Consider the following 13,372-nt stretch of genomic DNA (forward strand, 5'->3'; position numbering starts at 1 on the left):
TATATAAAGCTATAATTAAACCTATCTTATTTAGGCCTATATTAAATATAAGTTAGCAAAACTTAGTAAAGTATAAAGTAAAGCTTTTTTTTTTTATTATAAAGTGTTTAGGTAACTTAAGGCTGTTAACTTTTTATTTAAGTCTTTATAAGTTACTTATAAAAATGCTATAAATTAATCTAAGTTAATAATATCTTTATTTATTAGTAAGTTAATTAAAGCTATTATGTTATAGTTAAGTTAAAAGTAGGCATATAGTAACTAGAAGTGTTTAGAGAGGAATTAGTCTATATTTTCTTTAAGTTTATATTAGAGCTTGTGTAGAAAGAAAAGTAAGTCTTTTTATTTTTTATTAAACAGTAGGGGATTAGGAAGTTAGTTAGATTTTATTACTAAGTTAAAAAGGTTACAAGTTATAAGCAGCATTAGGCAAAAAAGAGTTAAGCTATCTTTAGACTTCTAAGTAAGCTTTAAGGCTAGTAAGTTCTTAGTTCCTACTACTATAATAAAAGTTAAGGTAGAAATAAACTACTTAATAACATAAAGCTATTTTTTAAAGTTCTTTTAAAAAGCTTTAAAGCTTATAATGTAGTAGCTTTTTTATAAAGTAAGCGCTTTTTAGAAGGCTTCTTAGCTTACTTTAATAGCTTAGAGTTATGCAAGTACTAAGCTTATTAGATTAGATTTAGAGGCTATTCTTAGCTAAAGTTTTAACATAATGTAATGTTATAATTATGCATAAGTAAAGTTATAAAGCTTTATAAAGGTCTAGTTTAATTACTATGTAAAGTATTATAGTAAGTATAAGACGTTGTGTAAGAAACAAGAAGGTTTAGAAAGAAATTAGTAATTAAATACTTAGCTTAAAAGTCTAAGCGCTTTAAGTATAAATTAAGCCTATTTTAGGTTTAGTTAGTGTTAAGGCAGTTTATGCTTAAGTTTATGTCTATGTTGTGTTGTGTTTATGTTAGACGTGCACTAATAATACTCTAGTACGCGTCTAATACAGTTATGTCTAGGATCTGGGGAGGATACCGTGACAGACTTTTTTAATATTTAAATTACTATATAGATTTATTAGTAGTATAGAATACTTCTTATACTTTAAATTTTTTATAGTGCTATAGTATTAAACCTTTTAGTTAATAACTAAAGTAAAAAAACCTAAGTAAATAGTAATTTAAAAAGAGTAATAAAAAGCTAAATAACATTACAAGAATAAAGAACTAGATTTAAAAAAGTAAAGTAAAAACATTAAGTAACATATAGTATATAAAAGTAATAGTAAGAAAAATCTAACTTTAAAAGTAGCATGTAAAAGTAATTACTAGAAAGAAAGTAAATTCTAACACTAAATAGCTATATAGATTAAAAAAACGCTAAAGAAAATAAAAAACATAAATAAAAAGATAATATAAAATCTATGTATAACTTAAAAATTACTATCTTTATAACTACTCTACTACACTTTTTCTTTTAGCATTTATTATATTTATATTATGTTTTAGTATTCTCTTTTACTTTTTTTTTACAACAATTTTAGCCTTATAGCTATTGTTATAACTAGTTAAAGTTGTTACCTTTTGTCTAGTTATGCGGCTACTTTGTACCTATACAAAACTATTAGAGTAACCTTGTTCTGCGAATCTTGAATGCTTTTTCTACCTACTTTTCTTCTTTTCTTCTTCTCTCTATACTGTCTTCTCTTAAGTATAGTATGTAGTTTGTTACTATATAGTCTTGCTACAAGTTTTAAGAACTGTAAATATAGTAGGTATATACTTTTTTCATTGCTAGTTATTTTTTACTTGCTATTTCTTACTACATAGTCCTGCTGCAGTTCTTAGAGACTAGCTATACAGTCTGTTGCAGTCCTTGCTGTCTGTATGCCTTCGCCTCTCTATCGCTGTAGAGACTCTATTATAACCCACCGCAGCCTTCTACACCGCCTGCAGCTATTCGCCTACTTACTCCTACAGATGGTAGCCACTAGGATAAGGATCTTCTTGCTGCTGTTACGGATCCCTTCACTATTTTACTAGAATAACTGCTAGTACAACTGCTAGTTCCGTTTCTTCAACTGCCGCTTAACTATAATAGGCTCGCGCCTAGAGGTATCAGCTAGAGATTAGCCGGTAGCGTAGGGAAAGACATCAAGCAAATTGTAGCAAACTATAGCAAACGACAGGAATTTGCAAGAATTTGTAGCAACTTGTAGCAAACCGCAATAAACTGTAGTATATTACAGCAACGTGAAGCAAACCGCAGTACACATCAGCTGTGTTGCAGGTGGCGCTAACTATGTTGTTAACAATGCGCTCAGATCTGTAGAGTCGGCGGCGCGGCTATATGCACTAGGCGACAGCTAAAAGGCATGGACAAGTTGAATTAGCGAAGATTTAGCCTGTATAGTCAATATTCATAGGCGAGATGAGATGGCCCCCGGATGCCGAGTCCCGTCTAGATCTTCGATCTGGCCCGCTTGTGGGTCCTTATCCAGATATTTTGATCTGGCCCGCTTGCGGGTCCTCATGAGTCATCACGCTAGGTAGTAACATCTCAAAGCTGGGGTTACGCGAGCCTGGGCGCCAAGTGATAAAATGGAATAAATTAGTCCCTTGCTTAACGTACACCACAGGCGAGTTGCTTACACACCTAAGTTGCTTACTTTTGCTAAGACCTTACTAAACTACTCTTTCTACACTAATGCATTCCTAATAACACTACTTAGACATAGTAAAAGAATGTTAGGTACAGCTTATGCTTTAGGCTTTTAAATAAGACGTAATACTTTTAAAGTAATATGCTATAGCCATGTACAGAGTCTTTTAAAAAATAATAAATAACTAATACACTAGACACCTTTTATAAGCTAATTTTATAGCTAACTTGTAAATGCTAAATAATAATAAAAAGTAGGTAGTTATTAGGCATATACTTAAGTTATATGTGTAAGGATTTTCTTTTTAGCTAGTAACTGTAGCTAATATAGCTAATTCTTTACGCGCTAAGCATAATGTAGGCTATGTTAGCATAAACTAGCCTAGTGTGTTTATATAGCGTTATTTAAAGCTTAAAGTAAAGTTTAAGCATAAGTATAATAATAAAAAAGCTTTTTATAAGAATTTTAAGGTAATTTAAAACTAGTTTAGCCTTATAAAGAATATTAAAGCTAAGTATAGCATCTAAGATAACTACATGTATGTAACAATTTGCTTAAATTGTTCTATTTAAAGTTACTAGGCGAACCTTATATGTAAATAGTCCTTGTATTAGCTCTAACCTAGCCCTGCCTGCTGCTGTACCTCTATTCCCCTAAGTATTTAGTTACACCTCTTCTCTTAGCTAGCTTAGTAGTTTTCTAATATTCCCTCACACTAAGCCTATAGGTGTTAATAATATTCTTAGGTTACTAAGTCTTTACACACTTTTATTTGCCTCTAAGTAGATTTATACTGTATTTAGATCTATTATCCTGTTTATGCTGTTACATTATATTAAAAAATTTACTTGTACTAGTAATAGCTTTATTAATAATATTATATTATTTATTTATTTAACTTCTAAGTTTAAGAAGTGTTTAATTTTATTTAAGCTATACATACTATTATATTCAATTATTTAGCTATTATAAATAACATTTTAGAGCTCTTTTATTAACTATAGCTTTTATGTTTAAAACTTTTATGTTTTTATAATTAAAAGTATGTTTAGAAAGTTATAAAAAGTGTGCTAAAGTAAAAACATAAAGACTACTAACATACACTACAGGCAAGTTGCTTACACACCTAAGTTGCTTACTTTTGCTAAGACTCTACTAAACTACTTTTTTTATACTAATGCATTCCTAATACTACTACTTAGACGCGCTAAAAGAACATTAGATATAGCTTACACTTTAGGCTTTTAAATAAAACATAACACTTTTAAAGTAACATGCTATAGCTATGTATAGAGTTTTTTAAAAGATAATAAATAACTAATACACTAAATAACTTTTATAACCTAATTTTATAGCTAACCTACAAAAGCTAAATAATAATAAAAAGTAGGTAATTATTAAGCATATACTTAAGCTAGATGCATAAGGATTTTCCTCTTAGCTAGTAATTATAGCTAATATTGCTAATTCTTTACACACTTAGCATAGTCTAGGCTATATTAGCATAAACTAGCTTAGTATGTTTATAAAGTGTTATCTAAAGCTTAAAGTAAAGTTTTAGACATAAGTATAGTTAGTAAATATCTAGCCTATTATAAAGCCTATCTTATTAAAGTTATATATGTTATTATTTTAGATGCTATACTTAGCTTTAATATTCTTTATAAGGCTAAACTAATTTTAAATTACTTTAAAATTCTTATAAAAAGCTTTTTTATAGTTATACTTACATTTAAACTTTACTTTAAGCTCTAAATAACACTTCATAAACATACTAGGCTAGTTTATGCTAGCATAGCCTATATTATGCTTAGCGTGTAAAGAATTAGCTACATTAGCTATAGCTAAGATCTCTAGTATAATAATCTTCTCTAGAGAAGTATAATGCTATTAAAATATGTTATCTATAATTACATAGTTTACTAGAGAGGAGATAATATAAAACGCTAAAATGCTTTTAAAGTAAAAAATAAACTTTTTCCTTTATATCTATTAGTACTAATTAGGCAATTCTTAAATTAGCATAGCTGCATATTATCTACCTTTGCTTCTAGAGTTTGTAATAGATAAGACTTAATAGGTAATAGTAGTAGTTTAATTTTAGTTAAACCTATTATAAACTCTAAGAATTTTAATATGTCTATAGAAAAGCGCTTTATTTAAGCTCTTTGCGCTTAAGATTTTAATAAGAGCCTAAGAACATGTAAAAGTTGCTGTGTAAAGAAGCAGTATAGTGTCTATCTGTACTTAAAAACTACTATAACAAGGTTTTAGATCTATTGTCTAGTAGGCGGTAAGAACAACATATAAATCTTACTTATACATTGCATGCTTTTCTGTGAAGCTATATGAAGCACTAGAGGCATTAAGAACTAGATTAATTGCTAAAGAAGAGCAACTACAGGTTTATATAGTACTAGATGAACCCATCATGTAACTTAAGGCTACTAATAGCTCTAGGCTCCAGCAGGTGGCATGGCTAGGCAGCAGTAGGCTAAAGTAGTGTAGGTGGCTAGCGTATAGAGAGCTTTGTAACTACAAACATTTTTCTTTTCTAATGTATCTAACTTATATGTTAGAGTTTGATAAGTTAAGATCTACTAAAACAGGTTAGCCTATTTATTAGAGAAGGTGTTTAATTGTACAGTCGCCTACTAAAAGTTATTAGCCACTCAACGATCCAAGCTCTGCAGGGGTATAGTTAGCTTATTTAGGAAAGAGCTTACTTAACTAATTGCTACCTAAATTAAAAGATCTTTGTTTCTATAAGAAGCCTATGTTAAGGCCTATCTTCTAGTGTTATAGTTAATTAATAGTAAGTTAACCTGCCTTTATTTTAGATAGCCTCCTCTATGCGCTTTAACTAGCTTAGGATACTCTTTCTATAATTAGCTAGTGCAATCTTTGCTTATTCCTTTTTAAAGATATCTACTATCTGCTTATAAGTAGTAATATATTCTTGTTACTTTAAGATGTAGAGCTTTATAATCTACTAGAGGTTCTTAATTAGGTTTAAATTAGGACTTTATAAAAGCTAATCTATTTATATTATGCTATAGTTGTCTATATACTTTTAGGTAGCCTTTATAGTATAAATAGAGGCTCTATCCTGCATCTATATGCTAATACTGCGTTTCTCTGTAAGCTGCTTATAGAATAGAATGCTAATGTTATGCAGAATCTAGCAGTATTTGCTAGTATTATTTTACTTACCTTTTTAGTTAATAAACAGCTCTAATTTAAAATTAAAAGAAATTACACTAAATATAGAGACTATAGTCCTTCTAGACTTAAATGTAGGCTTTAGGTACTAACTCTTATACGCTTTTTTATGCTGCTAACGTATATATAGAGGTCTAGTGTCTAAGCTAACTTTAAATGTTGCTTTATTATAATAGGCTACGTAAGCTACATTACTGCTTTTATTATATTAATAAATTTAAGTAAAGTAGAGTTATTTTTCTTTGTGTACATCTAAGAGCTAAGGCTTATAACATAGACAGAAGGCGTAGTACTTATGTTTTACAAAGTATCCCTTTACAGTACTAGCATAGATGCAGTAGTAGGTTTTAGATAGTGTTATAATAGTCTAGAGTGTAGCAAAGGGATTATTTACTGCTTAGTAAATTAAATGCCTTTTAGCGCGTTTGTTAAGCTTTAGAGGCTAGACTATACGCAGGGCTTTTATATAGATAGGCTAGGGCTGCTTGCGCAGCTAGTAGATGTTATATGTAACTATTAACTTAGAAATGCTAAGATAACTTAAAATTTTGCTAGCGCTTACACTGTAAAGGTGGAATTGCTATATTATATTAATAGTAAACTTAGATAGCTTTTTGCGCAAGGTTTTATTTACTTTTATAACTATTTAAAAAGGTAGTAATCTAATTAAGTTACAATTAATTAAAATTAAAGCATTATAGAGTGGCCTAGGCCTCTTGCTAAAGTGGCCAATCACTTTTCGTAGGCGACTATACATCTTGTATGTTAAGCTCTGCACTATTGTTTATATTATAGCCTGCTACGTCTATAAAACTACAAAGTATCTGTCTCTAGTACGCTTTAATTACACTTTTCTTTTTAATACGTAAATTCTTTACATACTATTTAAGGTAAGTTTTAAATTTATCTACTTTACATTAGCAAAGCGTGTTATATAGATTGTGCTCTAATTTTATACAAAACCTAGAAGCATTTATTAGTGTTATAAAGTAAAACTTTATAAACAAATAGACTTTTTTTATTTCTAAAACTTATAAGTAATAAGTATATTTACTTAGTCTTTTTATTTTAACTTTACTCTTCTTTAGCTTTTATAAAACGCTATCCTTTGCTGTAAGAAATCTTTTTTAAAATCTTTATCTTCCTTCTTAGTTTCTATGTTGCTACTTAACTCTATGTGTAAAGCAAACTTAAAACAATTCTTAGCTAGTCTAACACCTAAGGCAGGGGACAAATCTAGATCTTGTTGCCTTCTATAGCAGCGCATGATGCTTAAATGCGTATTCTAGTTTGTTAGGTGGCGGTACGTTGCAAGGACGAGTTGTAGAGGATGGGTGCATCATAACAGCAGGAATGGGAACAGGTATATATAGCAGGAACTCACAGCTTTTCCTAACCGCTCTAGGCTGTTTAAGAGGCTGCGTTTGAGAGACAGGGGACAGGCGACGGGCAATAGGCAATGGGCAACGGTGCACGACGCTTGGCGCTTGGCTTAAGGTTAAGGGGGGCCTTTTCTAAACCCCCTGCCGCCTTAGCTCGCTTAATATGCTGAAAAAGCAGCAAAGTGCATAGGCCTAAGCAAGGGGAAACTACCTTCTAAAATAAAGGTTCTTAACCTCTAAATCTAGATACTCCTTTCCTAACAACAAGATTCTACTAGTAATATAGTATTAAGCTAGGTCTTTATTAATTTAAAAGTTAAGTTAGTGTACTTTAAGTAAGACTCTTAACTAGTTATTATTTTAAGCTACTCTTAAATTTTCTACATCTTATTTATAATAGCTAAAGATGTCTGCCCTAGTGCTATTCTTGCTAGGGGTGTACTTACTTTAAAAGTATTACTAGGCTAACTTTTTCATCTAATAAACTTAATAAGCATTAAGTGCCTTTATTATTATAAAATACTTTAATAACTAATAATTAGTATACACTAAGGTGCTTATTACTATAAATGTAAGCTTAGCTTTTTATTATTTAAACATGACATACTCTACATGCAAGTTGCTTACACACCTAAGTTGCTTACTTTTACTAAGACCCTACTAAACTTCTCTTTCTACACTAATATATTTCTAACAACACTACTTAGATGTGCTAAAAGAACATTAGATACAGTTTACACTTTAGGCTTTTAAATAAAACATAACGCTTTTAAAGTAATATACTGCAGCTATATATAATGTCTTTTAAAAAATAATAAATAACTAACACACTAAATAACTTTTATAAATTAATTCTATAGCTAACTTATAAAAGCTAGGTAATAATAAAAAGTAGGTAATTATTAAGCACATACTTAAGCTACATGCGTAAGAATTTTCCTCTTAGCTAGCAGCACATAAAAAATATCTTAGCATAAGATTTAAAAAGAAGATATTAGATTAACCTATATTTTAGAATGTTAAGAAGACAGTAGGTAGAAGTAAATTATTAGACATAAAAGCGGTACCTTATAATAAGTGTTACAACTACTTTGTATAGTTAGGTTGTGTAGTAGGGTTTAAGCAACTACCTAAGCTGTACTAGCTACAACAAGCCTTAAAAAGAAAAATAAATAGTAAGCGTTTTATTCTATATAAGTTTATTTGCTTACTAAGCTTTCTAGGCGTTCTTACTCTAGAAGAGCAAAATTAGACTATAAGTTATTACAGTAATACTTACTAGCAATCTTATATACTAGATTTAATTAAGTGTAATTTCTAGTTAATCTACTTTAGAACTCTATTACAAGAGATGAGTAAGCTTTTATAGAATTAATAGACAAGCAAAAGCTTAAATTTAAGTTAGAACTTAATTAACACTTTAAAATTTTAAATCTTTGTGTAAAATAAAAATAATATAAGTAAAATATTAGCTGTTAAGAATACTACTCTACTAATATAGCAAAGAGAATAAAGCTATAACGTACCTAACAGGTTGGCCGGCCACACGGGTTGGCCGGCCACTTTTACTAAGCCCCTACTAAACTCTACCTATCTACATAATGCCTTAACAATAACACTAGATTAAATCTTCTAAAGAACGTTAGATATAGCTTACTCTTTAGGCTTTTAAATAAGACTTAAAACTCTTTTTACAACACGCTGCAGCTATCTATAATGTCTTTTACACAACACTAAGTAATTAACGCGCTAGACAGCCTTTATAAGCAGAATGCTAGCTTAAATTAAGGAATCTAACTAAGCTTAAAAAGAAGGTAGTTGTTAAGTACATACTTAAGCTTATTACACGCAGATTTCCCTTTAGGCTCACAGCTGTAGCTAATATAGCTAATTCCTTGCCTACAGAGTGTAATCTAGGCTAGGTTAGCTTAAACTAGACTAGTATGTAGGTTAAGCACTGCCCTAAGTTTATAATAAAGTTTAATTATAAGTATAATTATAAAAGAGCGCTTTATAAGAATCTAAAGGTTATCTAGAGCTAGTTTTGCCTAGTAGCTAACATAAAAGCTAAGTACAGTATCTAGGATAAAGACAGGTATAACTTTAATAAGTTAGGCTTTATAATAGGCTAGATATTAACTAAAGCAGTTATTACAGCTTTAAAGAGACAAAGATAGCTAAAGGTAATATAGTAAAGTAATAAAAAGTAGATAATAGTTATCTAAGGCATTAATGTAATAAAGTAGGCTATAAGATTATAAAGCTTTAAGTAGTAAATAAGGCTGCTACGCAACATAAATTACATAAAAAAAAGCAAATTTAGGCAAAAGAGACTTTAATAGTTAAGAATAGAGCTTATCTAACTGCTTTAAAGGAGTTTAGAGCGTGTAGTAATAGGAAGAAGCTAAAGACGCAGGTGCGCGCTAAAAGAAGTAAGCTAAGTTAAAGGTAATATAAGTAGTGCAATTAGACTAGGCATAACTTGCATATATGTAAGCAAGTAGTAGAAGTAGACTCTAAATAATATCTTATGTTATATTACTTTATACAGGGCTAAAGTGGGCTGTTTTGCGAGAGAATAGGGTGGTTTTAGTAGGGGCTTGGCAAAAGTGGCCGGCCAACCCGTGTGGCCGGCCAACCTGTTAGGTACGTTATAACTAGTATAATAAAGCTGAACATACGCTTTACAGTCTTATAAACATTTTATGTAAATAAACAAAAAAGTAGGCTATTCTTAAGTTTTTCAACACTATTAATAATTATAATATTAAAAGGCAGCTAAGCAGCAATAGTAAGGTAGACCTTTCTACCTATTCTACTATGCTGTATAAGTTTTTAAAACAAGCTGTTATTGCTAGATTACTATTTTAGCTACTAAATAAACTTAAGAAAGATTAAGCTATAAAACTTTATATAAAGTTTATTTATAACCTTGTTAAGTATAGCTGTTAAGAAAAGAGTTAGTTAGGTAAAAATCTAAGTAAGGCTATTAATGTTTAAGCAATGTCTAAAGAAGACTAAGACGTAATAAGCGTAGAACATAGTGCAAATAATGCTAATAGTGCCTGTTAACAGGCAAAGAGGCTAATAGTAGAGATTAGCTTGTTGTGACCTATTTAAGAGGGCTAGAAATAAATACAGAGCTTAGAGATTCTTTTAAGTGCTCTAATTGCATTTACTAGCTATGTTTGCTTTCTTTGTATGCGCATAGAGAGGACCTAATAATTTAAGAAAGAAGGAATTCTTAGGAAAGCATATTAGTGTTTACAAAGCTAAGAGAGATTTTGCGTAGAGTTTTCTTTACTAAGATCCTTCTTGTTTAGAGTAAATTAAAGAAGAAAAGCATTTTAAAAATCACGCTTCCTTTAAGCATAGAGTATAGCACCTAGTTAAGAGGTACTGTTAGGTAAGTTACTATTGCTATAACTTAACTAGCCTAATCTAAGTCAGCAGATAAGCTGGGCAGACTAAAGGACAACCACCACTTTAACAAGCATGTAATATAAGATTACTGCCCTATTAAGGCTAGCAGGAGCAGTTAAGGAGAATTTACCCCTTTAACTGCTCCCGCTAGTACGTAGACGCACTAGAGAAGGGGTGTAAAGCCGGAGCGCGATTGGATGCGTCTCGGTATAGGGGTGTCTCCCTATGTAGGGATGGACGTTATATATAACGGTCTAGTTATGTAAATAGAAACATGTAAAGTATTAGACACTAGAGTAGTTCTAAAGGATACATTTCATGCTAAAGTAAACCGCATCGAAGCATACCAACTAAGGGTACTTTATTTTATATGAATAGAACTCGAAGTAATAGCATGTGAACTGCTCCACCCGACATTCTTCAGAGTAGTACACTGCTAATATAGACATTATTTTGAATAGTTTGGGCCGAAGTAAGAAGGAATTAGTTCGGCCTGGAGTGGTTTAAACTGAAGTGTTTTGGTTGGAAGTAGCCCAAACCAGAGTACTCTAGGTTGGAATAATTCAAGCTGAAGTACATTAGATTAGATTAGTTCAACCTGGAGTGGTTGAAACCCAAGTATGTTAGATTGGAGTGGTTTAAACCGAAGTATTTTAGATTGGAGTGGCTTAAACCGAAGTATTTCAGATTAGAGTAGTTCAAACCGAAGTATCTTAGATTGGAATAGTTGAAACTGAGGTACTTTAGATTGGAATAGTTTAAGTTAAAGTAGTTCAGAATGAAATAGTTTAAATTGTAGCACTACAAATCTAGAGGCTTGGCTACGTCCTAAGCCTATTAGTTCCTCCCCAAATTGGAGTTGAAATTCCCATACAGCTTAGCTAACAGGGGTGGAAATAGTCCCCGGGGTTCCATATTTGACCCGACGCTGGGGTTAAAATACTACCCCCTGTTGCTGCTCATTTGTGATACTGCTTCGCGGCTTCCTATAGCGGTTGGTGGATGATCCACCACTTCATCCGTCGCTAACACTACACAGAATGCTTCACTCGTATAAGATGCTATAAGACCGCCACGGTTCTAAGACCTTCGACAGCAAACGTGGCATCTATTAACGAGGAATTTGCTCAGCAAGCCGAGAATCAGCGGAACATTAACAAAGCTCAAGACTGCATGGACCGCTGCAAGGACCTGGCTCTTCCAGCTCTGGTGGATGACGTTACTAAGCATACGTTATCCCAAAAAATAACTGCTTGTCCACAATTAGGCTTAGCTAAATATAGTGCCGAAAAGGGGTTTGAAAACAGGAATCCAGGGGCCAGAAAACAGGAACCTTGTGCATCAACGTAGCTGAAGGTTGTGCGGAGGAATGCGCCAGTGTTGAAGTCCGTAGCTTCATAAACGTTTTTCACGTCGGTTGTTGATTGGATATCAGGGGACAGGACAGCGCCCGTTCGTGCCTTCCAGCAAACATATTTCTATCTCAAAAGTCTCTTATAACATGCTTCTTGCACCAGTCTCGATTTGCGAATGTCAGCAAGATCTATGTTGCCCAGATAAACCGGCACATGGATCCCCTGGATTGGACGGAGGAGTTTGTAGACGGTAGCGTCCTGTTTAAGACAATGGACAAAGTCGATAGGAGTGCACTTAGTTGCGACGGTGTATCCGTGCAGTTACAGTCGGACACGGAATAAGACGCCGCATGCTCCAGGCAGACTCACAGGCTCGCAGTTGGTATCGAGGTCGTTAGAGAGTTACTGGCGAATACAAGCCAGAACGGTAGGTCAATCGATCTTGTGGCACCTCACCCCGTAAGTTTGCACGTTGGGACACTACATGTCAAGCGGACCACCTTAAACTAATCCACGCAAACAATCCTGTGTGCAGTACTCTCCACTCTGATCTCTTTGGGTGGCATGAAGGCTAGACGAGCTGTCAGCGGTGGCTGGGTCACGATACTGATCTTGGGGTGGGAGTCTGCGTTGGCTTGGGGTATCGGGATCAGGGTCCTCGTCACTGGGGCTATATTGATCCTGTGGCTGCCAGCAGCTTAGAGAGCTGGTTTAATCTGGTCTTGGTCGCAGCCAGACAGGAGACCTGGTTTAATCTGGTCTTGGTCGCAGCCAGACAGGAGAAATCCGAAGAAAATCGCTATGACGAGGCGGTTGGTACTCTGATGATAGTGCGTCTTCTGGAGGAATAGTATTCAGCAGGTCTTCATACACGACTTCCCAGCTGCTCAGCTGATTGGCAGCCTGGGCCCTCCACTGCTGACCCCGCGGGGGGGTCTTCAGCGCCTGGAGATTGAATGCTAGCATCTGCCCAACAGCTGTTAGATGCAAGCGATTCGCGATATCTGGATCTAGTGTCCATCTAGTGGTAGTCCCGACATCACCCTTTAGGACAAATAGGAAGTAGTAGACTGTCCTAGGATCATTAGGCACCTACAAGAATACAAACGCTTCGCCAGTACATACGCAACCATACTCTACCCTAATCCTAACTATATAAGAGAATGCTTGCGCAATAACCGCAGCAACTAGGCAGCAGATGCGGTCCTGCGGAGTATCAGCTTCGCCACACCATATCACCTCCTCAAGCTCCATATCTTTCAGACCCTCGCATATGTAACTAAGAGGTGGCTTGTAGGGGGCCTTGTATTCCATAATGAAGGCTGCAA

General features: G+C 33.3%; 2 protein-coding genes across 2 annotated transcripts; one reads left to right on the forward strand and one right to left on the reverse strand.

Moving 5' to 3' along the window:
• Positions 1-2,313: 2,313 nt before the first annotated feature.
• BDR25DRAFT_357601 (uncharacterized protein) lies at positions 2,314-2,596 on the forward strand (the record flags this gene model as incomplete). Its single annotated transcript, XM_033695826.1, has 3 exons — positions 2,314-2,327; positions 2,393-2,525; positions 2,549-2,596. The coding sequence occupies 3 exons, from the start codon at positions 2,314-2,316 to the stop codon at positions 2,594-2,596; spliced, it is 195 nt and encodes a 64-aa protein (XP_033545146.1).
• A 10,198-nt stretch (positions 2,597-12,794) lies between these two features.
• Positions 12,795-13,358, reverse strand: BDR25DRAFT_316107 (uncharacterized protein; the record flags this gene model as incomplete). Its single annotated transcript, XM_033691574.1, has 2 exons — positions 12,795-13,136; positions 13,170-13,358. The coding sequence occupies 2 exons, from the start codon at positions 13,356-13,358 to the stop codon at positions 12,795-12,797; spliced, it is 531 nt and encodes a 176-aa protein (XP_033545147.1).
• Between the last annotated feature and the right edge of the window lie 14 nt (positions 13,359-13,372).

Source organism: Lindgomyces ingoldianus (assembly GCF_010093535.1).
Source record: "Lindgomyces ingoldianus strain ATCC 200398 unplaced genomic scaffold BDR25scaffold_25, whole genome shotgun sequence".
Classification (NCBI taxonomy): domain Eukaryota; kingdom Fungi; phylum Ascomycota; class Dothideomycetes; order Pleosporales; family Lindgomycetaceae; genus Lindgomyces; species Lindgomyces ingoldianus.